The sequence below is a fragment of the Meleagris gallopavo genome, chromosome 14 (assembly GCF_000146605.3).
Source record: "Meleagris gallopavo isolate NT-WF06-2002-E0010 breed Aviagen turkey brand Nicholas breeding stock chromosome 14, Turkey_5.1, whole genome shotgun sequence".
NCBI lineage: Eukaryota > Metazoa > Chordata > Aves > Galliformes > Phasianidae > Meleagris > Meleagris gallopavo.
The window spans coordinates 4,762,147-4,789,628 of NC_015024.2; the positions used below are offsets into that span (position 1 = coordinate 4,762,147).

The window sequence follows — 27,482 nt, forward strand, 5'->3', positions numbered from 1 at the left end:
AATTCCTGATAATATATGGAACATTTACTTTATCAGAGTAATTTTTTTCACTTGTACTTGGAAAAAAAAAAAAATCAATAATAAAGAGTCAGCAAAACCAGAACTATAAAACAATGAAACTTTCTTCAAGAACTAAAATTATTTTTAACTACAGACACTTAGATCTTATGAGCTTTTTGCTTTGCAGTGAGGATGTGGGTAAAACCACTTGAATGGCGATATTTTTCAATGTCATCCTACAGTCTTTGCTTACTCCTTGACAAAGATAAGTTAGCTCATAGTTCTTTGAGGCAGAATCATAAAATAGTAATTTGTAGGGTAATTGTGTCCTGCTCTCAAAAGTGCCATTCATACAAAAAAACCCACAGAGAATAGAGTATCTGAGTGTAGTTTGGAGCACAACTGAATTTCACACTAAGAAACACACTCTGATGCTTTTGCATTATGCAGAATTATGAATAACATTATTAAACAGATAAGATAATGTAAATATTAAAAGATTGAGTGTCTTTCAATTCCATGAAATTATAAATCTATGAGAAACCCTTTGGCTGGTAATGTGATAAGACACACATGCTGGGAATATGTATTGTCATTCTATCATACCTAGCAATTCTATTTTATGCAGCACTGTTTAATAGTGTTCCTCTTAGCAGTAAGATGAATACAAAGATTGAAGTCTGAACAGCCTTTTATCATGAAATGCACCATCTAGTAAATTAATTGACTATATCATAAAGGAGAGGAGATTCAATGTCAGCAAATTCAGCAAACATACATGCCAGTGCCAGGGATCTTTTTTCTTCCCAAAGTGTGTACAAACACCAGTAACCTTTTAGAGCAGCTCTGGTTGGAGACTTCCACATTCGTTTGGTGCTAAAATTTTGTAAATCCCATAGGTGACAAGAGGTCACTTTCAGCTATTTCAGAGAGAAGTTCACTGAAAACAAATGGTTTAATCATTATATAATTTTATATATCAGGTGGAGTTTGAAACACTAGTAGTTCAGAACTTGTAGTAAGTAAAAAATGGAGGAGACTTGTAGGGGTGAGGTTAGAAGTGTTGGACCACTCCAGGCAGCTTTTTGGGGGAAGGGTGGACATCAGTGTTAAAGCATAATATCTGAGAGCCTGAGGACTTACTGCTCTGTAGTTAGTGGTGAGGAAGGAATTCTCTGTGGGGAATTAATTACATTAGGGAGTTCCAGCAGACATAAATCAAAGGAAATTTTCTGTTTTCTGTAAGAATGGAATTACTATCTGGGAGAAAAAAAAAAATATCTACATTTTGGAATGAGCATGCTGGTGGTAGGATAAAATCAAGCATGATATAAGACCGAAGTTCAGCTACAGTGTCTCAAATCTAGCATAATTATTTAGCCCTTTTAGTCTTTTTAGCCCCTGTATAGATGCCTGTTGGCTTTTTAAACAAAGACAATAGTTCAGTTATCTTCTATAGCAAGACCTAAGTGACCTTTTACCAGCTGGAACCTGTGCAGCAGAGCTCTGGTCTCATCTGGTAGCATGCCATGTGTGTAGCATTCCATACTGTTCTTCCTACTGAACAAGGAAATGCTGGGAAGGAATGCTCTGAGGGCTTTTGACTACTTTACAGACTTTTAGATGGGCAATTACACTTGCTGTGTTTGCAGCACATGTGCTGTGAATTTTTTTTAACTGATAAGTAAACATGGAAGCAAATTTTATTACCGTGTGGTAAACATAAAATAAAAGAGTTTGCAGATATCTGTGATAGAGGTGTGCAGTTGTACTTTTTAAATGGAAGGCTCCTGAGCATGCTCTGTTATCTTTTCAGTTTTTTTTTCATGTGGGCAATTTTTTTTACAAAATGGTGATATGTTCCCTGCAATGTGAAACACTCATCTCTGAAAATCTAAGATCTACATGCTAATGAGAAATCACAGAGTACATTACTGCAAGGACCTTTCAAAGGAGGTATCTGTTATTCAGCCAACAGTGCAGGTCATAAATGTTCCCCCATTAATGTTTGAAATGTTGTGAAGATAATAATGAGACATGATTAGGTATTTCTGTTTATTTGGTAAAAATTCAAACACTACAAAAGGCAAGATTTAATTTTTTTTAATAAAAGGTAGCTGAAATCTGCTGAGGTAACTGGACTGAAGGAGGTCTCCAGAAAACCTAGGGCTTTGGGTTTGCTTCTCAGGATTTCTATACAGTCTCTTTTGAATGAATTTCAAATAATAAATTAAGCTGTGGGAGCCTACCTGCTTTTGAAGCAAAACTAGAAATTTCTCAGTTACATTGATCTAAAATCAGAGATTTATACAGCTTCGTATTAAATATTAATCACCCAGCAACACTGAGGTTGACAGACTTAGTATAAAACACTGAGGTAAAAGTATTTCAGAAAATAATCAATTTTAAGGTCAGTAAAGAAGGTCTTTAAAAATGCTTTATTCTGCCTCTGATTTACAGGATTTGAGAGCTGCCTCTTGATCCATCCTGAAGAACACATTCGTCTTAGAAAATACTGTAAGTTTGACTTGCTCCTCATAAATTGCCTTTTGAAGTTAAAATAATCAGCCTTTTTTGTATGCACCTGAATTGCTGCAGCAATGAAACATTCTCTCCAGCTACACTGAAAATAACAGAGAGAAGTCCAACTCTAAAGATTAATCAGGATATGCTGATGTATCAAAAATCATTTTGATATAGCCATTTCTAAGGAAGTAAAGATGTCCTTATTTGAGACTAACTTAACAAGATATGATTTAGGTATTTCTTTTGTCATTTAAATGGTGTCTGTTTATTCAGAAAATCTTCCATTTATCTCAGCTGTTTGCTATTTCCTTAACACCAGCTTAGGTGATAAGTGACATTTTTCAATTTCTGTTTACGGCTCAACTGCTGCTTGGCTGAGCTGGGCAGCACTCACTCAGACTGTATTGCTCCTCCCCTCTTTTGTCATTAGCACATCAGTCTGCTTACATCTAGGTTTCTAGAAATAGATGAGAAGGTTAAGTAGAAACTCGGTGGAAAAGATTCAAAAAATATACAATTAACGTAGCACTATTAAGACATTGTTAAGTATACATAATACAAGTACACATGCATATGTATATATGCAGTAAATATTACTAATTTGGATGCTGATAGAATCCTGCAATACATGAAGGTAGCCATAATCAGGTATGTATGTGCATTGTAAACCTATTTCTGAAGTGCCCCTGCACATAGATCATGCTTATTTAATAATTTCATGACATTTTCTCTCTTCCTGGGAAAGTCCTAGGCATATATAAGCTATAGAGTGCATTATGAACAAAAAGAAATAGAAAGCCTCTTAATCCCCAAATTGGATTGTGGCACGAATCTTTTTTTTCATATGAAATCAATTTTCATGCCTATCTCAGGCAAATAAATTCATATTCTTAGAAGATCTCCAGTGCATTTTTTAAATAACATAAGTTCAACTGAATGGTTTAGGGACTCCTTTAGTTTCTATGTTTGAGAGTTGAATGAAACAGTGAAAGTATTATAGAAGCAATATGTATTTTTTTTCCAATTCTGCCCCCAGGAATTATTCTGTTGCTGATTAAAATGACACCATGGTTAGGCTCAGCATTTTACTTTAATTTGTTTGCTAGTGGGGCCCATCTTTGTGTGAGCCCACTTGTACTGAGGGAAATTAAATGAGAAAACAAGGTCAGGTAGTGCACGTGGCTTTTGCTTGTGCAACAATGGCAGCTGCTGCAAAGTGAGTGTTTCAGTCCTTGCCCTTGGGCTGGGGAGCAGTGTTGTATTATACCTTTTTCAAGAAGTAAAATGCAAATTTTAATATAAAATCTAAGACTTTTGTCAGCAAAGGCTATTGTAGGCATCTGTGTAATTGCAAATATGAAATTCAGCATAGCAATAGCAAATCTATCTTTAGCATTAAATAAAGTGAATAATTGAATTGCATATACAGCACACAAATATGTTTTATACATGAGTCCTTAAGACCTGCACTACTGGCATACACTTGAGTGTATGTTTTTAATATAGTCATTTGGTTACTTGTATGTTACAGAAGCAGTTTACTTGCCATTGAATACATAGGCAGATTTTTGCTTCTGAACTGAGTTATCACAAAAGCTAGAATTTGTGCTCAGGCAGCATGTAACCAGGGCTGTAAATCTAAATGGGTCAGGTTGATGTATTTGGAATTCTTTTTATTTGGTTAACCAGTTCAGTTCCAGGACCGTTGTGCAAGGATGGCTAGGCTGCTAAGTAAGGTAATGCTCTGTAACTTAAGGGAGGACATGATGTTAGCTGAGAAACCGACGCTCTTCCCAGAAATAGCAGATGTTTGATATCATGGCTTTATTATTCTTTTGCTCTTCTCCATTACTGAGCTACTTTGAATTTGACAAATCTTATTCACTCATCCCGTGTTTGAATGAATGAGAGCTGTTGCTCAGTTGGTCGTGTGGCTGTAGCTGGCACTGCTGCTCAGCAGGAGATGACCAGTGGGTTAGACAAGGACTGGCGACTCTGAGCCTCCTCCAGAGGCTGGCTTTGTAAGATTTCACAGGCTGTCAACTCGTGGTAAAGAGTATCTAGGACTTCAAACAGGTGGGCTTTTCCTTTAAAAAGAAAATGGCAAACATTATCATTTGAACAAAGACAGAAATTTGCACTTAAGCCATCATAACTCTGTCTTCTTTACAGGTACCAGTGCAAGTAGTTAACAAACAGTATCTACATTCTGAGATCAAATGATTAATTCCCATTTCTATACAAAAAAAGGGTCTGTTTTCTTTACTATTTCTCTTGCTTTACTCACTGCTTATTGAGTACTCATGTACTTGTATAAAAATAACTATTTTGTATCACAGTAAAAAGTTGCTCATCCAACTATCCACTTACTTAGTCTTGTCAAACATGTAGAAAATGTTTGATTCAGAGACTTAGGAAAGCTGCTTAAGTCACATTAAGTGCACAGTCAGAAAATGGAAAGCAGAGAAGGGGAAGAGCTTATGGCAATGGTGATACAGAATGTACAGAGAGCTTCACAAGGCTACTTCAACATTTAACTCATTTTAGAAAGCTGAACTGTGCTGCAGTTACAGAGGGAGGTAATTTGTTTCAGCAGCATCATTCAGAGTCAGCATTCCCCTGCAGCATGAGTAGTAGTACCCTTTGAACACGTGTAGTGTGGATTTTCCAGTCTCCTCCTGTGTTTGACAAGGCAATAACTGATCTATAGGTCAGATATAGTTTCTTTCTGTATAGGTGTCTTGGAGCCAGTTGCTGCACACTAGTAACAGCAAGGCTTTGGAACAGAAAAACCCAGGATGCTTTGTGTGGTGTTCTTCCTAAATCACTGTTATTAATATTCTCCAAAACCAAACCCTCGGGCCACATCTACTCTTCTATAATCTTGTCTTTGATTACCATCTCCCTGTTAAAAGCCCCTACAAACCATGTTCTTAGGCTTGGTACAGAATGTTCCTTCTTTGAAGGTAAGTACAAATGCTCTGCTAATAGGAACAAAGTAATCAAGACTAAACCTCTGGGCTGTGATCCCTGTATAGTTCCGACAAAGGCAGCTCTGGTACATTGGACCATTGTCCAGGGAGGGGATATTGCAAGCTGAATTTTCATAAGGGGAAAATGAAAGATTATTAGAGGAGTTCAAGGTTGAAGCAGTTTGTTTATTAAAATATTTTTTAATCCCTTGTTGTTGCTGCAGAACAAGAATACAACATGCACCCAGATAGGAACCTAATAAACAGCTGGCTTACATATTCAGTGTCATGGTTTTGAATGAGGCTCTAACAACATTAGTGGAATACTGAACTGTTCCCCTACTGCCAAATTCCAATTACAATCTAGCTAAAAAATGCCCTGGATGCTTTTCTGTTTCTGAAGTGTAGTAAACTAGAAAGCATCATTGTCTCCTGGTAATCTTCCTGTGTAGTATTTCTTTCTCCCCACCCTGTCCCCCAGCATTTGGAATTTTTTTCACACTTGTTTTTTCATTATCTAGTGTTGTTCCTAAAAGGACTATTTTCATCCTTCTTGGTTTTCATGCATGATTTACTTTCTTACCATGTTGGGGGTCATGACAGGATTCCAAAGTGCTCAGCAAGATTTTCCCCAAGGCTCGCTTAGATATGTTCTTTAAAAAAACAAAATAATATTATGGCACAATTATGTTCTTCACCAGTTTAAATGTATGCAGTAAAATCTATATGTTTTTGCACAATGTGTTTGCATTTGAAAAATCAAAACAAAACTGAATTCTGATGATGCAAGACCTGGTACTGGCTTTATTTTCATGCATTTTAACTTAGATACTGTTCAAATAACAGCAGTTTGTCCCCAGTTCCTTAATATGAATGTAAAAAGAGAATCTGTAGTCATTCAGTGTTGTTTTCTGATCTTGTGTATGAACTAATCTAGATGGCAAGAAGTGTAAGCAGCATGTGCATAATAAATGTTTGTTCAGGCCTCTGCTAAGCCTGTGTTGAAAAAGAAATGGTCAAATTTTGCAGTGTTATCTCAGAAGGAGCTTCTCAGCCCCATCTGTTCTGAGATTTATTGGGGACTATTTTAGGTGTAGACAAAACAGAGATTGTTTATGTCATGTGGCAGGCCTGCTGTTACCTTGAGACTGAGATGTAATAATCATTAGCAAAAGAGAGAGGACTGTAAAAACTACATAGGATTTGGACAGTCTGCTTTACTAATAGTTTTATATTAGAAATTTGTTCTGATGTTCATAATAATCTGGAAAGCAAATTCTCTTAATTTTGTTGTCTAGACACTAATGCATGCTTTATGGGAAATGGTCTTGCAATTATTTTAATTAACACTTAGAGCCTCCATGTCTGTAGGGACAGATTGTCCTTGTTAAAACTTTGCAAACTGAAATTAGATGAAAGCTTTTCTTGAGGAAAGACGATGCACCTACCAGCAGCTCAGGCAACATTGCTACTGCTTACTAAAGTCGGTCATCTGCCCTCTGCGTATCTGCCCCAGTTGGGCTGGTGCATAGTGAAAAAACAGGTTCACAGAATCAAAAATAACAGAATCACAGAATCTTAGGGATTGGAAGGGATGTTTAGGGATCGTCAAGTCCAACCCTGCTGCTAAAGCAGGTTCCCTATAGTAGATTGCACAGGAAAGTGTCCAGATAGGTTTTCAATATCTCCAGAGAAGGAGACTTTTGTGGCAGGCTGGGATTACACAGGATCTCTGCAACACATTGTGAGCTTTTAAGACTCCTGACAAAGTGTGTTTGCCTTTGGAAAGTCATTGCTCTCTAGTAGAGTCTGTTGCAAATGAGATACTGGGGTGTTTGTAACATGAAGGAATATGTAATATGCTAGGAAATTGACATTTAAAACTATAGTTACTGATGAATAAGTTTTCTTTTGCTTGAATTGTAACCCATTAGAGATTTAGGGGATCCTTGCTAAATTCTACTGGGAATGCTGTAAATCTCTTTGTTCATTGACAACATCATTGTCTGTACTTGTGCTATGAAGCTGGCAACATGCAATGGCTTATTTCTAGCAAAGATTAGCATTTAGTGCTATTATCACCAAGACATGGCACGCTGGGTGATGGATTGTCTCCTAAGCAGAAATGATTTGCAATAATATAAGTGACCAGTGAATGATGTGTTGAAATCTTGACACAGAAGGTTATTATGCAGGCTGCCACTCATAATTGTTACTAGTTTAATCCTCCACTGGATTGTTATTGATGCATATGTCAGACTAAAAGTATGAAAGGAGAATTTCCTTGTCAAGTGTTGAATAAGTTACCACATTCTGAGATATTGCACTTGTTCCCTGGAGTCATCAGTGGAACATGAAGATGCTTCTACCAGAGCACAGTGCTCATCTGAGGAAGCATTCTCATCTCACACAGATTAAGCAAAGCTTTGCTGAAAATTGAGGAGAATTCTGAATCATTATCAAAGATAATAGCTCCCAGCAGTACAGTATGGCTCCCAACATACCCCATGTTCTGCAGATTATCCAATTTGCCTGTCTTTTGGCTGGCCATTATCAGTCCCCGAGAAAGAGACTGAGATTTGTTTTCTAAAGCTTACCACACTGGCCATGTACTTCTGTGATGTCCTTGTATCCACCTTTATAAATCCATGCTTGGATTATTAGTCAGATAAGAAACTTCTCACAGAAAAATACAATATTGGTATATGAGAAGGGGTATTATTGCTTTAATACTGAATCAGTGCTACTGTAGGATGCAGTTAAAAAAAGGCTCCCAGCTTTTTTTTTTTTTTCAATTTTGTTGCAGGCTTCCTAAAGTGCTGGACTCTTATTCACCTACAGAACACTGACCTCAGGTTCAAGCTGAGGCCTTGGCCTCCATTGGTGCTGGGAGCCTGTGCTTTGCAAAGGCAGGATCCCTCTGATCAGCTGCTATGGCAAGGCAGAAGATGCCGCCGTGCATGGATGCTGTACAGCAGGTAGAGCCTGAGGCTGAGCACAGTGTTGCTGGTGCTCCTGTACAGGCTGTCATGGAATGCTCACTTCCTAGTTTTCTACAACTTGTGACTTGAGACTGAGACATAAAAAGGTTTTTGAAAAAAGAGATTAGAGTGTTTTAGCCAAATTCCAGCCTGGAAGGCCACTTTCTGCTTACCTAAGTACTTGACAAATGTTTTCACTTCCTTCACCATAATGTCATATAATGTACAGAAGGGGATTGTGTTGTTGCTGCATTTTACCATGCCTCCGTGTAGTCCATGCTGATATGTAGTTTCAAATTCCTCTAAATAATGAGAACTTGAGGACCCACATCCAAGGAGACCTCTAGAACTCTTTTTGAAAGTCATTCTGAGTAGTTTAAAAGTTCTCTGAAATCACTAGGCAGTTCCAAAGGCAAATGCATGTAAAAATGTTTCTTGGTGTAAAGGATTTTGTGCTGAATGGAATATATGAATATCACTTTTTGGTTTGAAAAGAACACTATCATAAATAGCTTTAAGTTACTGGACTACTTTCTTGTCATACCAAGTCTCGCAGCTGTTGAAGAAGCTGTAAAACATCCATGAGCTTTTCTTCCACCAGTGACAGCCTAACTCTCTCAGTCTCCAACATCTGTAGCTCCATCTTCAACATTTCCGTTTCCTCCACCTTTTGCTGCAGTTCAGTTAGCAATGGGCCTTTCATCTGGATAATGACACAGGAATTAAAGCACTGGAGCTTTTAACTTTCTTGCCTAACAATTGCAAAGCTGAGTTATCCCCTTTATCTGATAAATGTCAGTTCACTTGAGAAGATTACCTTGAAAAATACATTTCTTTAATGTACTATATAAAGAATCAGTAGTTACTAGGAAATGCATGCTTTGCACTTGCACATAATGGCAATTCATTCAAGATTGGATGCTAGCAGATCATTCAGAAATTTTATGTACTAGCATTCCTACTTTAGCTTTCTAAGGCTTTGCATTCCTGTGGTCCTCTATAAAACATAACTGATTTGTGTTCCCTCACCAATGCGGTTGTGTTTTGGTCTTGCAGCTCCTTCAAGTCAGTTATCTGTATATTCACTGAAACAGGAAGGTAATTAGCCAAATTTCTTCAAACTATTTTGGCTGAGGGAAAAAAGAAAAGTCCTACAGAATGATTTCCAAGATTATGGCTCTGCAAAACACTGGCACACTTTGCAACTAAGCACATAAAGGTCCAGATTCAGCAAGACTTTAGAATGATCTACTGAAATTCTGCACAGGAGTGGTCTTCTTAGATCTGGACCTACGAAAGCTGAACCAATCTGTTAGTTTTCTAAACCTGCCTGTGAAAAAAATTTTAAGGATTTGAACATTACTTTTTAATGCAGAACTTAAGTGACTAATGCTGTACAAGAATGCCACTGCACCTTTTGAAAAAGTAAATATCTTTTTTTGCCACAGACCCACACCCACTGCAGACGCATGGCTAACTTGCTAAATTGAGCCTGGAAAGCATCCTCTGGAAAATATGTCACTTATATGTCAATGCTGGACCTTTGAGAGCACTGACAGATTTCAGTTTTATGAATTTCATTTCCCATTCATTGCTGAACCCAGCATTCTGAAATTGCCAGTTAATGAAATTTCTTGTTGCAAATAAAATCTGTTTATTAACATTACGTTGAAAACCAAAGTCATGTGAGGTAAATGCTAAGTTTACTGGCATTTGTTTATCATCTTTTATCTTTATTGCAGTTTTAGGAGTACTTAGAGAGAACCAGAAAGGCTGCAGACCTCAATATATGCAGTACTTAATAGATTTTATTTGTGGAGATTTCTATCCTAATGGATTTTTAATAAATGGGAAAGAATTTCAGTTCCCTAACACATAAATGCCATTAGAATAAAAAAATAAATTAGTCCCTGATTCACAATGAGCCTTGCAGAAGGTTTTAGTTTCTGACAGTGCTAAAATGTTGGCTGTTAGTTGGCACTTATTGCTCCATCAGATGCAAATTTCCCTGTTACATTAACTCTCTGTGTGCTGTGCTGTGTGAGGCCTTCCAGCTCCTCTGACCTCTGACATCTCAGAACAGCTACAGAAGCTTGAATCACTTAATCTGGCCCATTTGCCGAACAGTGATTTCAACATTACTGTATGAACACCCTTTTAGATGAAGAAACTAACGTTTTCCTGTATGTTGAGCCAACTTTGTTACCCTAATGTGGCAGCAGTCTGACTGAGATGCTCTAAAGGCTATGTGAGGCTTTCAGTGAATTAAACAGAAGGTTTCCTTTATTACATTGCAGAATGCTCTGCATTGTAAATGCCACCTGCCACAGATGTTCACTAAGCACAGGAAGTGGTTGTATTTCCCTGTAGAACAGGAACGGTCATACGAAGTTACACAAAAGAAAGAAATGTCATTATTTTTATGTGTGAAACGGACTTTCCAAAAATGCAGTCAAACAGATGCTCATGGAAATTGATAACTGGTGCCCATCTATGCTGGTGCACCCTGCCAGGTCCCTGTGCCCATACCATCACATAGCCACTGCTTTCAGCTGCTGCTTTAGTCGTGTTGGCTTGCAGTGAACCTCTTTTCTTAGCTGTTATAGTATAACAGACTTCTTGTCCTATGTAAGCATGCTAGTTTCTGGATACTTTTATATTTACATACATTTGTATGTATGTGTACATCGGGTTTTTTCTCTCATCTTATTGTGCTTTCAGACAGTAGCTCAATGTAGTGCTAAAACATTCTGACTGCTTTCCCTAGATAGGTTACATCTAATACCTGCTGATAACTTAACATTTGCATATAAGAAAATGATGATTGTAGAGCACAAGCTATTTTTAAAACTTAGATAATGAGGAGGGATGGTGAATAAGGGGCTCAGAGGAGTGGGTTGTGTCCTGGGTTCTACCCAAGTCCCTTAGCACAGCCCGATTTTGGATCTGTGCCTTGGTTGTGAAATGGAAATACTACCTTGCCAAATGTCAGTTTTGAGAATAAGCTGATAGGTGGTACCCTTAAAAAAGAGAGAGGAATGCTACAGGAAAAAACTAAGCTCTGGAGTACAGCACACAAATAAAGCTAGGATAATGAATAAGAAGGATAACGAATAAAAAAGATGTGGAGCTCTTGGAGCGGATCCAGAGGAGGGCCACTAAGGTGATTTGAGAGCTGGAGCACCTCTCCTGTGAGGAAAGGTTGAGGGAACTGGGCTTGTTCAGCTTGGAGAACAGAAGGCTCCAGGGAGACCTCAGTGTGGCCTTCAGTACTTGGAGGGAGTGTATAAACAGGAGGGGGAACGGCTGTTTGTGAGGGTGGATAGTGATAGGACAAGGGGAATGGTCCTAAACTGAGACGGGGGAGGTTTAGGTTAGATATTAGGAGGAAGTTTCTCACCCAGAGGGTGGTAAGGCACTGGAACAGGTTGCCCAAGGAGATCTTGGATGTCTCATCCCTGGAGGCATTCAAGGCCAGGCTGGATGTGGCTCTTGGCAGCCTGGTCTGGTGGCTGGCAACCTGCACATAGCAGGGGATTGAAACTGGATGAGCACTGTGGTCCTTTTCAACCCGGGCCATTCTGTGATTCTATGATTAATTAGACTGCAGAAGTCCTGAAGGACTGCACTGTATGTTCTACTGAAGTTAAGGAGGCTGTCATATTAGTCTCATGTTTGCAAGCAATGAAGCTGAGAAAAGTTTCACAGAACAGGAAGAAAACAGCAGCAAAACTCCAGAATGAAGTGATGAACTGTGCTGTGCAAACGATCTTTTAAATCAATTCACCCTCAAAGGAATGGGGGGTGGCCACTGTAGCACCAGTTTTTAAGAGATGCTGCAGAGATGATTTGAGGAGCAGCAGTCACCTTGAGAGTATCAGCGATGCTGTCTGGCAAACTGTCAGAAACTGTAATGCAGAAGGGACTTGGTGAATATATAGACAAACATAAGGAAGGAATCCATTAGATATATTTGAGAGCATGTATGAATAATGTTAATTCAGATGAATGTATTTTGAATCTGCATAAAAGTTTTGAGAAGATGCGTAGCCAAAATGTAACTGCTACAGGACAGTAGTGCAGGTAACTCCTGCTATGGACTCACAGTGGTTAAAAGATGGGGGTTGAGCACAGAATGGCAGACCCAGACTGGAGGGTCAGCATTCACAAGGAAGGATCTCACAAAGATCTGACTTAAGACCTGAGCATTTTCATTAATTATTTCAAGGAGGAGTGAACATCAAAGTGTTTGTTTGCTACTGATACATTTTGAGGGGGTGAGAGGAAGGATGTAATCAAAGCCTGCATAGAACTACTGCTGGATTGCATGATACTGAATAACTGCAATAAAAGAGCAGAAGGAGTTCAATGCCAATATAGCAAAATAAGGCATATAGGAAAGGTACACAGTGTCATAAACATGCAGTGATGATGACTACAATTCAAGGAGATCTAGGAGAGCTGCAATCTCCTGAGAATAGCTCTGTGGTCACCAGAGATCAAAAGGATACTTGCTAGTAGCTATTAGAATAGGAACTGGGGAAAAAACAGAAACTATAACTATGCTGTGATGGACTTGTATTCAGCTCTTCTCATTCAAAAAAGGGTAATAGAGCTTGAAAAGTACATTGAAAAATAAAATAGAATAAGGGAAGGAATGGCTTCTATACAAAGTGAGCTGAAGCAGGCTAGGAGTGGTTGGTTACAAGTGAGGCAGTGTTTCTCACTGCAAAAGACTATAAACTATTTTTCCCAAGCAAAAGAACTAAGAGCGGATGATTCAGCAACAGATTTAAAGTGAACAAAACAAGTCCTCAAAGCTTCTCTCCTTGTAACTAATTTGTGTGACTCTTAGCTGGGAGGTAGCAAATGCATTGCCAGCAAAAGAAAGAGAAGGTTACATAGGTGTTAAATAGCTCCAAAACTGGCCATTAAACATGAAGCTGTCAATGCATTGTCCGGTTTAAGGTGCGTCTGTTCCCTGTTTGTTGGAAACCAGGTGACTAATACCAAGAGGTATCAGTGAACATCTTAGGCCAGTTCAGAAAAGAATGGTATTTGAAGAGCTTGGGTTTGACTGCAGCTGGTGCACATTTCATCCTCCAAACAAATGGAGGTTCAAGTTGGAGCCATGCTGAAAATGCAGGTGGCACAGGAAAGCATGACATAGTTTTGCAAAAGAGTAGCACAGGGAGAAATGCCAGGGATAGAAAGTGGAAGGGCTAGAATAAAATTCATATGGATACAGGTGTAGCCAGTTAAAGGTACAGAAACAACTGCTTCAACATACGCTTGGCACCTGTTACCTCCTCCATATCTGTTTCCAGTTTCTTCACCTCGTGCCCCTTAAGCTCCAGCTGCTCACTGAGCTGGCTGATTCGTTCCTCTAGCTCCTCAGCAGCTTCATAGCCATCAGCACTGCTGGTCTCCAAGTAAGTCATGAACTTTTTCCGTTTTTTTTCATCACATCTATGTGTATATATATGAAGAAAAAAGTGAGTGAAAACTCATGATGATCTGTGTTTTAAAAAATATATAAAACAACATCAAGAACATACAAAACCCCTCCAACCCAACCTTCCCCCAGATCTTTTGGCAGAGCAGGTAATGAAGGGGTCCCAGCTGATGCTGATTAGGATTAGGTGTGAGCATTTAGGTCATTGTTTGCCCCATGCTGCACACCAGCCTGCTGATTTTGGTTCTACAGGATTACTGCCTCTTACTGAAGCCACAGTGCCAACAGATCATGAGGTAACATTCTCAAAGAGCTCAGGTAAAACAAATCTCAGGATCATACCCACTGCCACAGCAAGGGAGCTTGGCCGCTATTTCCTTTACGTAGGCTGCCTGGGGCTGCTGGTCTCCTGCCCACTTCTCCTCCTCTTCATCAGAGGCCGCCTGGCCCTCCACTGCCCGGAACAGCTGCTCATCTGCTGAGAAATCAAAGCTGCTCAGCTACAAAACAACCCCAACGTACCACAGCTGTGACAACTGACACTGGTGGGACAGAGGTTTAAACTGCTTGGATAAGGCATGGCCCTGGGGCTTTCATCAACTGTGGAAAGAGGCTTAGAGCTTGGGCAATAGTGTCTCGGCAGAGATTATTATTTTAGGGACACTGAGCACTTCAGCACCCTCTTGCAGGTAACCTGCAGCTGTTTTCTTTACTTTCATTTAAGCATGAATAGATGATGTGTTATTAAGGTAGCACAACTACCTTTCACATATAAAATTGAATATATAATCTTCAGTAGGAATGAAACTGTTGTATTTGTTAGGGTGAGCTTTTTTTAAAATTATTTTTCACTATCCAAGTGTGTATTTGGAGTGCAAAAGTTTGAATTAATTTTTCTCTGATTTGTTGTCTTATCGTGTTTTGTGAGGAGGGCAATTGAACGTTTGACCTGTAGGAACCAACCTTAGGTTTATCTATGTAATGTAAACATAATGTAAATGTAATGCCTCCTCGTGTGCCAAGTACGTTATTAACGATGTGTCCATAACGTGTGTATGCATACACGTACCGCTCCAGAAATATTTCAATACTTTTTAAGCTGTATATTAGAAAAGCCGTTGTATTTATCTCTTGCTTTTACTCCAAGAAGGTATTTGCTGGATCCCGGGAGGCTCGCGCTGCTGGAGCGGACGCGGCGCTCCGTTGCGTGGCGTTGGCGAGCCCAGCACCGCGCCGTGCTGCTGGCAGGAGCCCCTCCGGGGGGCAGCCGCGCTCCGCCATCGAGCCCGGCAGCACGCGGCCTTCGGGCCCCGCCGTACCGCTGCCGGCTGAGGGCGGGCGGCCCCCGTTGCCTGCTTTGCCTTCGGTCAGCTCGGCGCGTGTGTTAATGACATTTCGATTCCAGTAGCGTTCAATAAGTTACTGGCTGAACACGAATAAACATTGCTCGGGAACTAATTCCTTACGTTTTTTTTCTTCCATAGGCATTTAAAGGGGATAATGATCAGAGTTCACAAACATGGCAGGCAGCCGTGCGAGCTGATGCTGCACAGCACTATGCAGCCACTTCAAAACTTCGAACTGGTATGCGTAATCCACTGCGTTGCTTTTGCATCTGGTTATTATTTTTGCTAGCTGATACTCGGGGTTAGATTTTTTTAAAAATAAACAAAAAGTGTATGAACCTCAGAGTATTCTCACATGTATCTGAAGAATTCCCAATAATTTCCATTTCCTATGTGATAATTTCCTCTGCTTCATTTGAAAACGCATGTAGGAAAGGCTATTTTAGACATCTCTCATGCAGGTTATGATGAGCAAGTTTGGAAGCCAGAGAGGAAAAAGCCAAAGTTCTTAGGTATCTCTCTTGATGTAAAGGCAGTATTTTAATAAAATACTGCCATTCATGAAATCATGGAGCACTTTGTTATTATGACACTTAAGCAGTAATTTGTAACTTCGTTAATGCAGAAAAATTTGCACGATTCCATTGATCCACCTGCTCTTCTGCTGTAAGAAATTTGTATTTGTTAAAGTGTAACTAAAGATCTTTGAAAATAAATTTGTATCTAGATTCAGACAACTATTGTATCTGGGTTTATCCCAGATGTCCAGGCCTTTTTTTTTTTTTAATTTGTTCAATGTTACAGTTTTGTTCTGACTCATTTTTCTTCTCTGGCTAACTTATTTGAAAAACTTTTGCTAGAAAGTTCTCTGAACTTGAACTGTGACACATATCAGATGTAGAATCCATCTTTGAGCTGGCTGAGTGCCTGATTTAATAACATTTGTGAAAGCAGGTTCATTTTGTAAGCCTAACTAAATGGAGAACGTGCTGTAACGCTATGCTTATGTTTATTGTTTTTTGCATCCCTGAGCAGCTGCTTGCCAACTCCATTACATACACAAAGCCTAATTTTACGCATTACAAATAGATCTCTCAGTCTGTGGTAAAGATGTGTTCTTACTTGCAGTTGATTTCAGGTAGCTGTTTTTCACATCTTTGAATGAGATGTGTCAAAAATCACTGAATTGATTTGCAGGTGGATTTACTTTGCAGTTGCTGTCTAGTTGGCACTGAGCAAGAGGTTGGGAGAAGAAGTTTGGCGTTGTCATAAATGTCTCTAACGATTACGGCAGTTAAATGATACACCAGAAGTTGTCATCTCATTAAAAGCCCAAGTAAATCCTAGTCTAGGTCACTTTTAGCAAGAGCCAGTCTAGGCAAACGTGAGGATCTTAGAAGACTTTCAAAGAATGCTTCATTCAGTCCCATGAGGAATCTTAAGTGAGTGATGCTATGACAGTGGTTAGGGGTACATGTGCTAAATAAGTTGGATCTCCTCAGAGATGTTGAAGCAGCCAGAATGTTTCCAGGTATCATGATTAAACTGTTTTCTTGTAAATAATTCTAGCTGATGTTTGGAGGTTTTTATTGTGGAATTAAATAAAAACTTCATACTTCTAAGAAAGGAAGGCTGCTTTGGTAAGATGAATCATGAGGGAAAATCAGTTGCTTTAAGTCATAATGCTAAGTGACACGTTCAGTCTTGCATGAAGCAAAATTATGTTGGGAGGGAGAAGTAGAAAGCTGAGATATTACCTCTTATTTAAATCTAGGGCTTCAAGCTATATTGAGACTTATTTGTGGCTTTGGATTAATATCTAATCAGTTTTCTGCTGAGGATCTTTAAAAATAGGTGAGGGAATAGTTGAGTACTAGGCTTGATACCGTTTTCAGAAATCCCAGCTCTGCCTGTGGGAGATGTTCGATCTTGTTGTACAGCAGAGAAGCAGCATCTTCCATCTGACAGAGCTGCTGCATCTTTCTGTTCTGGGCTGCTTCTGGAAGCAAGCTGAAATTTCACAATTTCTGATCTGGAAAAAAAAAAGACAAAGTAAGGTGAACTTGTAGGAAATTTGGAGAAGCCAAGATGAATGTCCACAATGTGACACATGAACGATGAATGAAAAATATACTGTTCAAACTTGAAATAAAGGAAGAGTCATCGTTCTTCAATGCCTGTGAAGTCAAACTGCCAAGGACTGCATTGAGTCCTTTTTTGACAGAATCAAAGGAAGGTGCATTTCAACTATTCTTATATTTAGATAATAAGAACTAAATATTGCCTGTAGCTTTTAGTTCATGTCAAGGGCATCTGGAAAATACATATGGAAACAGTCTACTCTGGCCATAAATTCTCCCTTCTTCACTGGCAGTGATAGAGCGCATGCTTCATTTTTAACAAGAACACATTTACAGCTAGGGTAGCAAGTCTTACATCCAGTACTTAGACTGGTATCCAGGTTTGTAAATGTCAGGCTACAGCGATGAACCAAGACTGTTCAGCCTGAAGACCAGTAATAGGAAGCAGCTCTGCAAGAGTATCATCTTCCTTAATGCTAATATTAAAGGCTTTCTGTGAGTCCCTCAAATCAAATTGCAGGGAATGAGGTGCCACATGGGTAGCAGTAGTAGCCAGCAGTGTTGTATTTCTCAGGTTCAAACATTTTATATGTACTCAATAATTGGTTTTCATACTGCCCTTGTCAGACTTTTCACTATACCTTATACATAAAAATATGTAGTTTGTGGTCTGCATTTCATAAAAACATACAAAACTTGACTCCATTTGTTTCGGTGACACTGAGATTTGAGTTACTTTATTTACAGGAGCTTTTAATGACACTATGCACTTAATTCAAAAGCAAAGTTAAGATTAGTATGAAGTACTTCTGCCTTCTAATTCTGTGCTCAGTTATTTATAACAGAAGACATCATTAAAGTGCCTTTAGGCAGTTCAGATCTAAGTTTCCTGAGTACAGGGGATGAAGAGACTGGAAAATCAAAAGGAATGACACATGAACAGAGTCTCACACCTGCAAATGTGATCACTGCGCTTCTGAACTGCTAGCAATCCTAAATCTGTCTTAAAGGAAGTAATTTTCAAAGCATGCTACGCCTGTCTTTAAGACAGGTAAATACCCTGATTGTCAGCTACACTAGAGATAAGTAGCATTGATTATGGATTTTAAAAAAAAGTGTGCCTGATGAATGCAAGTCCTTAAGCTTATCAACAAAATCTATTTTTTAAAAAGTAGCTTGATTTATGGGAAAATGATTATTTGTACTGAGGGAATTATAGTTAGCAAAATGGACAGAGTTGAGGCAGTACCTTTAAGGAAATTCAAAGTAGGAGGAATAATACAGAGTTAATTTTCATGCAGTTGAGATTAAAATGCTCTAATGGATACCCTGAAAGACAGTGTAGTTATCACTATTGTTACTTTAGACAAAATACAATGGCAGTGTGCAATACTGGTGACAAAGGAAGTGAATCCAGATGATCCTATTTACATCCAAAATAGTAGAAATGCATTCATGAAACTGAGACAAGTTACAGTACTGAATTTATTTCAGCAATCCGGTTCTTTTCACTATATATTAGTAACTCAATTCCACAAATGGTTAGTGAAATTAGAGTTATGATGGAATTATGAGACCGGCTATTTGTAACAGCAACATAGTCATATCAGGTAAATGGAAAATCAGTCTGTACATAAACTTTGTATCAAGTATTTTCAGAGGTAGAAATAAGCAACCTTTTGGATATGAAGCTCGATGAACAGAGACAGTTCATTACAAGGTTGTATACATTACACGTGTGCTGTGTATGCAATGAAATGTAATATACTTCATATAGAGTACTTTTCTATTGTTTCCTTTTCTACAACTTGGAGAACAATTGACTTTCAAAACTGAACCTCAGTATACTTTCCCATTTACACTACACAAATAGCAGCGTCACATTGTTTTCCCAGTAGGAGCCATCACATAGTTCATAAATTATCTACATGCACAAGAAAGCAAAACGAATTCAGATTTACAGTAAATTAAGTTCCCTCTAAACACTTCCTAGGATTAGTTTTGGTTTGTTGAATGCTGAATATTCCCTGCATTTAACACACTAAATATTCATCAGCAAAAACTGAGAGTTAAAACTCCTTGAAAATTAGTTCTGCTGAAACTAAGTTATAAAACAGAATATTTTTGTGCAAATCTTACAAGTACTTCCTGCCAGTAAGTTCAATTACTGCTCGAAAAAAGACATGACATGTAGTAAGACGAAAACTGGTGCCAACTTAAGAGATAAATATTGCTGAGAGCTTTTGTTTAAAATACCACAGCTGCTGTTGATTTCTGAAGAACCACACCAGTACTGGATCTCATGGTGTCTGTGGGTGTATGTGCACTGGGTGAATACAGTCATGAGTTTAACAAAACAAAAAGTCTGTATTTCAAAAATTTTTAGGCTAAAAGCTTGAGGCAAACCATGTTAGAAAACATTGCTTCTTTTTCACTCTCCAATAGAGCTGACTGCATGAAAATTAATGATGTGTTTTGTTTACAGCTGATGGTATTAACTTAGCAACAATCAGATTTCCTGCAAAGTCAAGGGAAACAGCAGCCTCCAGAACGAAGCCTGGCTGGTCATTTAGCTTTCATTAGTTCAGGGAGTGGAAGAAGGAGGGAAATCATTAGGTAGCCTGCAAATAGCAAGTCTGGGAATTCAAAATGGAGACTCCTGGGATCATCACTGCAGGGTTTTGCTGTGAGTTTAGTGTTGTGGTTAGTAACTGTGAAATGGAGCGAAATACTTCCTTTGACAAGGATGTTACTCTTCAGTTTTCTGAACTATGCTTATTTCCTTTGTTTCTAAAGAAAATAAGCCAAGGTCTGATATTCAAGGGATCCCTGATCAAGGGATCATTGACAGTCTTCTAATGGCTGTATGGTATTTGTGGGTGGTTCTTTTAATTTTGAACTACTGTGTAATTTACATATGTTTGGAGATTTTTAGAGATGGAGATACTGAGATCTCATGGGCTACTAACTGTAGTGTCAAAGCGGGTTAAAATTTTTAACCCATAAAAAAACTCAAAAGAATATTGAAGTATTTTGAAAATCTTTTACACCGAAGTGGGTAAGCACTGCAGTTTAATAGAAGAACTGTTGATGGTAATAATGTATTACAGCTGGCAACCTTGTTTCAACTTAGCTTGCAGTCCAGAGAACATTGAGAAGTTCCGATTTTTTTTTTTTCATTTTTTAAAAAAGAAAAAAAAAATTTAAAACCCTCCCATAAAATTCAGTGCCTTTGTGAGGACTTAGATAATAGACCACTCTGGCCAGTTTCAGCATAGACATAAATAACACCTTTCACCTCTCTGCAATTCTTATAAAGGAACTTAAAATTAGCTGATGAAATACAAAGTACAATTGCTGCAGTAATTCTCCTGAGATGTTGTCATCAGCTCTTTTTAAATGTTGAGAAAGAAAAAGAGCCATACAGATGGTGTGTTTAGGTCTTCCTGCTCAATACATGATGAAAGACAGCCATATTATTCTCCTCTGGAGATACTCACCTGGGGAGCTAGAAAAACATGTGAACTTTGAGCAAGGGCCTTCAGACCCGGCTGCTTCAGAATCAAGATTTAGATCTGGCTCAGGCTCTGTTACTTATGCCTTAGTTTCTTTAACAGAAATATAGCAAAGCTAGAATTTCTTATGCCCTAAATAAAGGGCAAAGATTACTAAAACTAAGCATAGCAAGTGCAACTATTTCAAGGAGTTTGGGAATGGAGTAGATTTTAAATGTGTGTGAAGGAACACATGGCTGGACAAGCTGGAATTTCAGAACTTTTCTGTGCCAGATAAAAAATGAAGAAAATACGGGAGGGCAAAGTGAGTAAATATGGATATTTTTGATAGAAAACAAACAAAATACCCAAGAGATTTTCTATTTGATGAGCTAAAATAAATGTCAAGGATCTGCTGGAAATAACTGCGCTGGAGATAAATTGTCATGGTGTGCCTTGCCAGGCATCCAGAATGTGATGTTGGCTGCAGTTTTTAACATAACAGTGAATGGGGGAGGTAATAGGAAAGGACTGATGGCTATGAAGGGAGAGGAGGTACAGGGATGGGAAATGTCCTGTGCAATGGAGTTTTAAGGAAGGGATGTGTTAAACAATTGTTTCTCATTCCTATAGTCCAAAACATCTTAAGACAAGTCTGACAAGTTCAGAGCCAAAGATCAGAGAGGCAGAGCCAGAAGTCTTTTTGACTGTATGGAAAGTTGGGAGGAGGGGGAAAGGAAACTGCTGCTCCTCACATTGCTGCAAGGAAAAGTTGGGCATTCCTATTGCTGGACACTGAATGTGAGATGGATTCTCATCTGAGTTTGGGCACAGAATTAGAGCAGATTTAATTAAGCAACGAATCTTTACTGTCTACTGGAAGAAAGGGACTGTTTATTTTACATGAAAATAGAATTCCACATTGCATTTGGGCAATATTTCAAGAAGGCAGCAAATCTGTGGCTGGATTTTCTCAATTCTTCTGAGCTTAAAAGTAGATGTAAACAAACCAGCAGAATTTTGCTTCATGCTCCACACTATTGGAATACACAGTATCTCATCACCCCAAAGTGAGGTGATGGAGGTGTGAATGGAGGCATGGTGATGTTTTTTGTGGTGGCAGAAACACCACGATCTCCTGATTTCTCATCATATGATTTAACCACTACGTTATTTTTTCTTACTTGGGAGCTTTTTATTGTTCGGTAAAGCTTAGAGTGAGATCCAGACACTTAATTTTAAACTGAGGGGGATCCCAGGAGTTAAAGAACAAGCATAATGAAACAGGCTAAGCAGGCTGCATTCTCTGTCATGGTAAGTGCATAAAAGAGGAATCTCCACTCGTTCTTAAGCGTTGATTAAATTCTTTTCTCATTAGTATGCATGCAGCATCTAATGGGTCTTCATAAATGAGAAGCAATGTGAATAAACAGCACGTTTGTTTAGGGCAAAGATCAGAGGGGCAAGTAGTTCTGGAGGCGCCTGGGAAGCGTTTGTGTTGGGTGCGGTGAGGTTTCCCTGGTGACAGGCACACAGTGCCCATGCATGTTGGGTCTTTGTAGTGAGAATAATGGGCAGCTCCAGAGAAGGGAAATTGAAGAGCAGAGAGCTGGAAAGAACTGGACCTTAAAGTAATATCCATGACTAATTGGCTTTTAATTGGCACTGCACTTATTGTTATGGAAACTTCTAACTGCAGCAAAACTGCACCTGCTTCTGGTGCTAAACAAGTCTCTGACTTAAATAATTCCTCACTAATCATAAGATAACTCTAAGGAGTTATTTACCCTCACATTCATAGATCCTTAACTGTTCCCTTTTAGGGGCTTATTTAAAGCAGATTAAACAACTGTGTGGGCAAGTACATGGCCCAGAGGACCAGTTAGACAGACTGGTAAGCAGTCTGGTAAGCTAGGCTTTGTTTTGTGTTTTTAACTAAAATCGATGTGATTTATTTTTCTGTAAGAGTTCAGGAAACTTGAAATGGTTTTGGTTTTGACTTGTCTCCAACAGGGAATGGCAGAGCTCACAGTGTGTGCATATTTTGTCTCATTTTTGGCTTTTCGTATATCATACAGATGAAATCTGTTTTCACTCTAGAGCTAAGAGAATACATCTGCCTTTGGTTGATGCTTTAAGCTGTGCACCCCTCTGCAACAGAAATCATATTGAATGAATATTCTATGAACAATTTAGAATTTAAATTGCTCAATCTATAAGGCATTGAAAAGAAATTTCTGAAGGTATGATTTTTCTTATAGATAATAAAGATGACTAAATATCTTGCTTTTAAACCAAAATAAGGGCAAAATTGTATCATAAGAGCTTCAGTAATGCTGGTTACAGTTTGGGGAGATCTCCTGTTACTGGCTGATCACTTCAATTTTCTTGCCAAAATCACCATTGCTCAGCAAAAATCATCATGCTGAAGGCAGCATGTTTTCTGGCTCAATCTTTCCATCTATTGTATAGAAACAGGCAAACCTTGCAGTGGTACTGTCATGCATAGCAAAGTTATGATTTGTTTTATACAGCTCTGTCTACGATGATTTCAAGCATTTTTGAGACAATACCAACCTTTTCCATCTTTTGATTTTGGAGAAAATGTTAACGTTTGGATCAGTGCATAGCCCTGAGCATTGCATTTTCCAGGGAATGCAAAAATGCAGGACTTTGACAGGAGCGCAAAGCTGGGAGGCAGACCTTTCAATCAGGAAATATACAACTGAATGAGTTGTAAGGGCCAAGCACACTCCCTAATGAAATTTCATATGGTATCCAAATTCTTGTCGTCTTGCCATTCTTCTATCAGTAAATGTTTGGGAAAAGCAGCCACAAATTAGCTTCTCTTCCCCTCCCTCTGCGATCCACATGGAAGATGATAATTTACTGTGCTGTTAGCTGTTCACTTAGAGCAGAAATGTGTGCAGAGAATGTAGAGAATCTGACCCTGTTGGTAGAAAACAGATGTCATGATGGTGCTACCTGACAGAAATACTTAAGCTTTAAGCAGATTGTTTTTTCCCAAGGTTCTCAGCTTACACAGTGTCATAAGGTTGCTTTAAGTCTTGGAGCACATACATTACATTAGAGTTATTTGAAGGATCATCGTTTATTTTTCCTATCTGAGCCTTGTCCCATTCCTGAGAAGGTTCCTTCTTGACTGTTGCAGAAGCTGCTAGTATCCAGTCAGGTGAGGTGCACATGAATGGATGTTATTGTTAAGCCAGAGAAATTCTCATTTGTGGAAGCTAACTCCTGTCTCTGCTGGAGACCCTGTATACTGCTAGGCGAATTACTCTTGTTAAGCTTCTATAGGTAATTATTGTTACCTATGTACAGTTAATAACTGGGTCCTGACTTTGGGGTTTGTGTGAGATTTGAGTCTATGGGATATGAGAAATGCATTTGAAACATGGAATCACAAAGCTATAATTTGTGGTTTGCTCTAAAATACTAGGTACTATGAACGTTAATGTAAGTCAGAGTGAGCACCTGAAATGGCCAGCAGATCTTGATGGTAGCTTTTCTTGTCTATTATGTTATACTGTGAGATGAACTTATTTATATTCAGGCTAACACATAAGGCCTCTTTCGTTATATTAAGTAAGAACCATCTAGATGCCTTTATGCATGGATACACACACTCACACAGTTAAATTTGTTACAAATATATGAGAAAGAAAGCTAAACTGAAATGGCATGACCAGGTTTCTTCCTGTGACCTGCAGAATGCATGGCTTTCAGTTCTGAAATGCAGCTCAAGATCTAAGTAAGCACTGCTATTTGATGCTTTCCTAAACTTGTTTGTATTTGAAACTTTAATTTACCATTAATAAACTGTTAGTCACTTGGACTGCTTAATGGAAGATGGAAGATAATTAGGCTAAACAGAGAAAGTAATTACAGTGCTTTTATAATCACTATATATATATATATATATATAATTCTATACTTAGTGAGGGATTATATTGCATGGTGGTAGTTCTGAGCATATACAAGATGAATGAAACTGCTCTATGTGGGGTGTTTTGTGTTCAGTAGCCACTGATTTGTCTAGGAGAAGTATGCATCACTTTGGAATTATGTTACTCGGATATTTCTGCACCATTAAGGAATTGTTTTGTAACAAAATAAAGGAAATAATTTCCAGATGTTGCTCCACTGGAATGAAGATCTATTGCCACACCCTTATTATCTGAATTTCTAGAGCTCGCATGCATGCAATTCAGATTTAATTAAAGCTAGAAAAATATATATCACTTGTTCTTGATTTAACCACTAGCTCAAAGATATTTATTAAAGCTTCAGCAAAACTTCTTGAAAGTCTTAGTGAAAACCCTGGGTTCAACCTTCCTACTAGGCATGGAAATGGCAGTCATTCCATTACTCCTTTCTTCTTATCTTTTTATACAGCTCTGTCTTTCCCTTCCTTCTGCACTGGAACAATTATTTTAATTTACACAGATTGCTCTGAAAATAATGTGTCCTACTTATTTCTGTGGAAATGACAACAGATACAAAAAGCACAATAGCGCTGTTCCATAGAGCAAATTCTCAGCTGCAAAACATTGTTTTCAGCGTAGTCACCACCACTAGCTTTGCGTTTTTGCTGGAGATGAACAAGAGCCTGCATGCCGTGCTTGTAATGAGCTGCACCAGAGGAGGTGACCAACTGTCACTACTTCCAGAAAGCACTGCCAACTGCTTCACTGTGCTCACAAACACTGTTTGGTCTCCATCAATGGCTCAACAAGTGTTGATAATAAATGTCAGTGGGTTCTTTAAAGCCTACAACCAACAAAAATAACTGAAATACCACAAAATTTTAAACCACAGGGGTATATATGAGGAAGATAATTGATATGTGGCAGATAAACAAGTGCAACAGAGCTGTAGTGCTGTAGATAGTTTTCTTCTGCCATTGCTTGTATTTATAAAGGAAAAAAGACCTTATATATTCAATCGTGTAGCCATGTGCTATTTAATCCCTATGAATCTTTCCCTTACTTCCTGTGTGCTAGACTGTATGTCATTGAAATCTTTTTATTGTCTCCTAGGTAAAGAAAAGTGTTCTTCCAAAGGGTAGGGGCAGTGGGATAGAGATCCTACTGAACTCAGCTACTAGAGCTCAAATCATTGATAAGACATTGTTTCTCAGTTCTGTTTGCATGCATGGAAATCTGTATCTATCACTTATAGCAGAAACTGAAAGTTCATAGTTAATGTCATGCAAGTTCCTTCTGTACTTATCTCAGAGCTTCACATAGAGCTTAATAAATTTGGAGAGGCAGAGAAGGAAGGTGGCTCACTTAACTCTGCGCTTTAAACTGTGTGTGAGTTATTTCTGAGTAGTCTTTATTAGGTATTTTGGAAGATAGGATACTGATGTTAGCAGAAGAGGCAGTAGCCATCAATGCCCTAAGTCAGCTACTTAAGTTCTCCCAGGAAAGTCACATAAGTGCCCAAATGTTCCTCCAGGAGAGCTTTCCTGCTGTGAAAGATGAGCCTGGGAGCTCCAAGTGAAAGAGTGTAGGACTGCTTTGAGGCCTGAGTTGTTGTTGCCAGCAACTTTCTGTTGTGAACGTGGGGAATTTACAGCTTCCATGTTCCTCAGATCCTGTATCAGGAAATGAGAACAACAATTACCTCATCATGTTGTGTTTTCTATTCCACTAATGTTTGTAAAACACCCTCAGATCTTTAAAGAAGGCTATTTAATTATTAGATACTATTCTCCAAGCTCCTCTATATTTAAGCTCTGTGCCTACTATTCCAATGTATGTTTTGAAGTAGATTTAAGTTTCCTGAAAGCAGCACGTCCATTGTTTTCAAGTTCTACGTTCTGGTAGGTGATTTCCAAAACACAACAGTGCCTTTACAGTAATCCCCAAATAATTAATTTCCTTCCTCATAATTTATTTACCAGTTCATAGAGATCTGAAAAGTTTGCCTATTATTAGGTAGACTTTGACAGCAACTATAGCAGCTTCTATTTAGCCACGCGTTGGTTTTATAGCTGAATAAGAAATGTAATTAGGAGGAAGAAATGCTGATGACAAAAATGTAACGTAACCATATATAGATGCTCATTCTCACGTAAGAACTTATTTCTGACACTGTGTGCTAAGCCTTTTCTGGCCTCCCCATGGGTGGATCTCTGCTTACCTCAGCAGTACTTCAACTGACAGGTCTTCTGCTTCATCTGATGAACCTCAGTTCCAGTAAGTTTGTCAAGCATACAAGATATCTCTTCCTACAACACCGAAGTACTTGAGAAGGTGTGCAATTTTTGCTAAGTGTAGCCTCGTTGCCACAAAAGAGTTTAATGACATTTTATTTTCACTATGATGCATTATTTAGGTAGGATCTTTCATCATGTGTGACTCAGCGCTACACAGCCTAACTTGCTGAGAAATGGCTGGTTATGGGTGGACAGCAGACTCCAGAGTGGCCCTGCAGCCCTTCTCAAGTGAAAGAGCTAGCAAGTGTGATGAAGGGGGGCAGATGGAAATTGTTACAACGAAAATTGTTCATAGGAAGGTTAGATAACCAGGATTCACTTTTCCCAATTAACATTAATTTAGAATATTTTTGACAAAAGGTTTTGGCTTCTCACTTCCTTTT

The 27,482-nt window shown here is 38.6% G+C and overlaps 2 protein-coding genes across 2 annotated transcripts in view; one reads left to right on the plus strand and one right to left on the minus strand.

Moving 5' to 3' along the window:
- Positions 1-2,422: 2,422 nt before the first annotated feature.
- Positions 2,423-27,482, minus strand: part of EFCC1 (EF-hand and coiled-coil domain containing 1) — a 47,735-nt gene continuing 22,675 nt past the window's right edge. The window contains exons 3-8 of the mRNA XM_031555540.1: positions 17,167-17,312; positions 14,277-14,409; positions 13,786-13,948; positions 9,024-9,182; positions 6,082-6,151; positions 2,423-4,613 (exon numbers count right to left, since the gene is read on the minus strand). Of these exons, the coding sequence (XP_031411400.1) occupies positions 4,480-4,613; positions 6,082-6,151; positions 9,024-9,182; positions 13,786-13,948; positions 14,277-14,409; positions 17,167-17,312 (805 nt within the window). The 3' untranslated portion in view covers positions 2,423-4,479. The remainder of the gene's footprint in view (positions 4,614-6,081; positions 6,152-9,023; positions 9,183-13,785; positions 13,949-14,276; positions 14,410-17,166; positions 17,313-27,482) is intronic.
- The window catches only part of KIAA1257 (KIAA1257 ortholog), a 65,292-nt gene continuing 53,088 nt past the window's right edge, over positions 15,279-27,482 (plus strand). Inside the window, exon 1 of the transcript XR_004161289.1 lies at positions 15,279-15,518. The gene's annotated coding sequence lies outside the window, so the exon portion shown is untranslated. The remainder of the gene's footprint in view (positions 15,519-27,482) is intronic.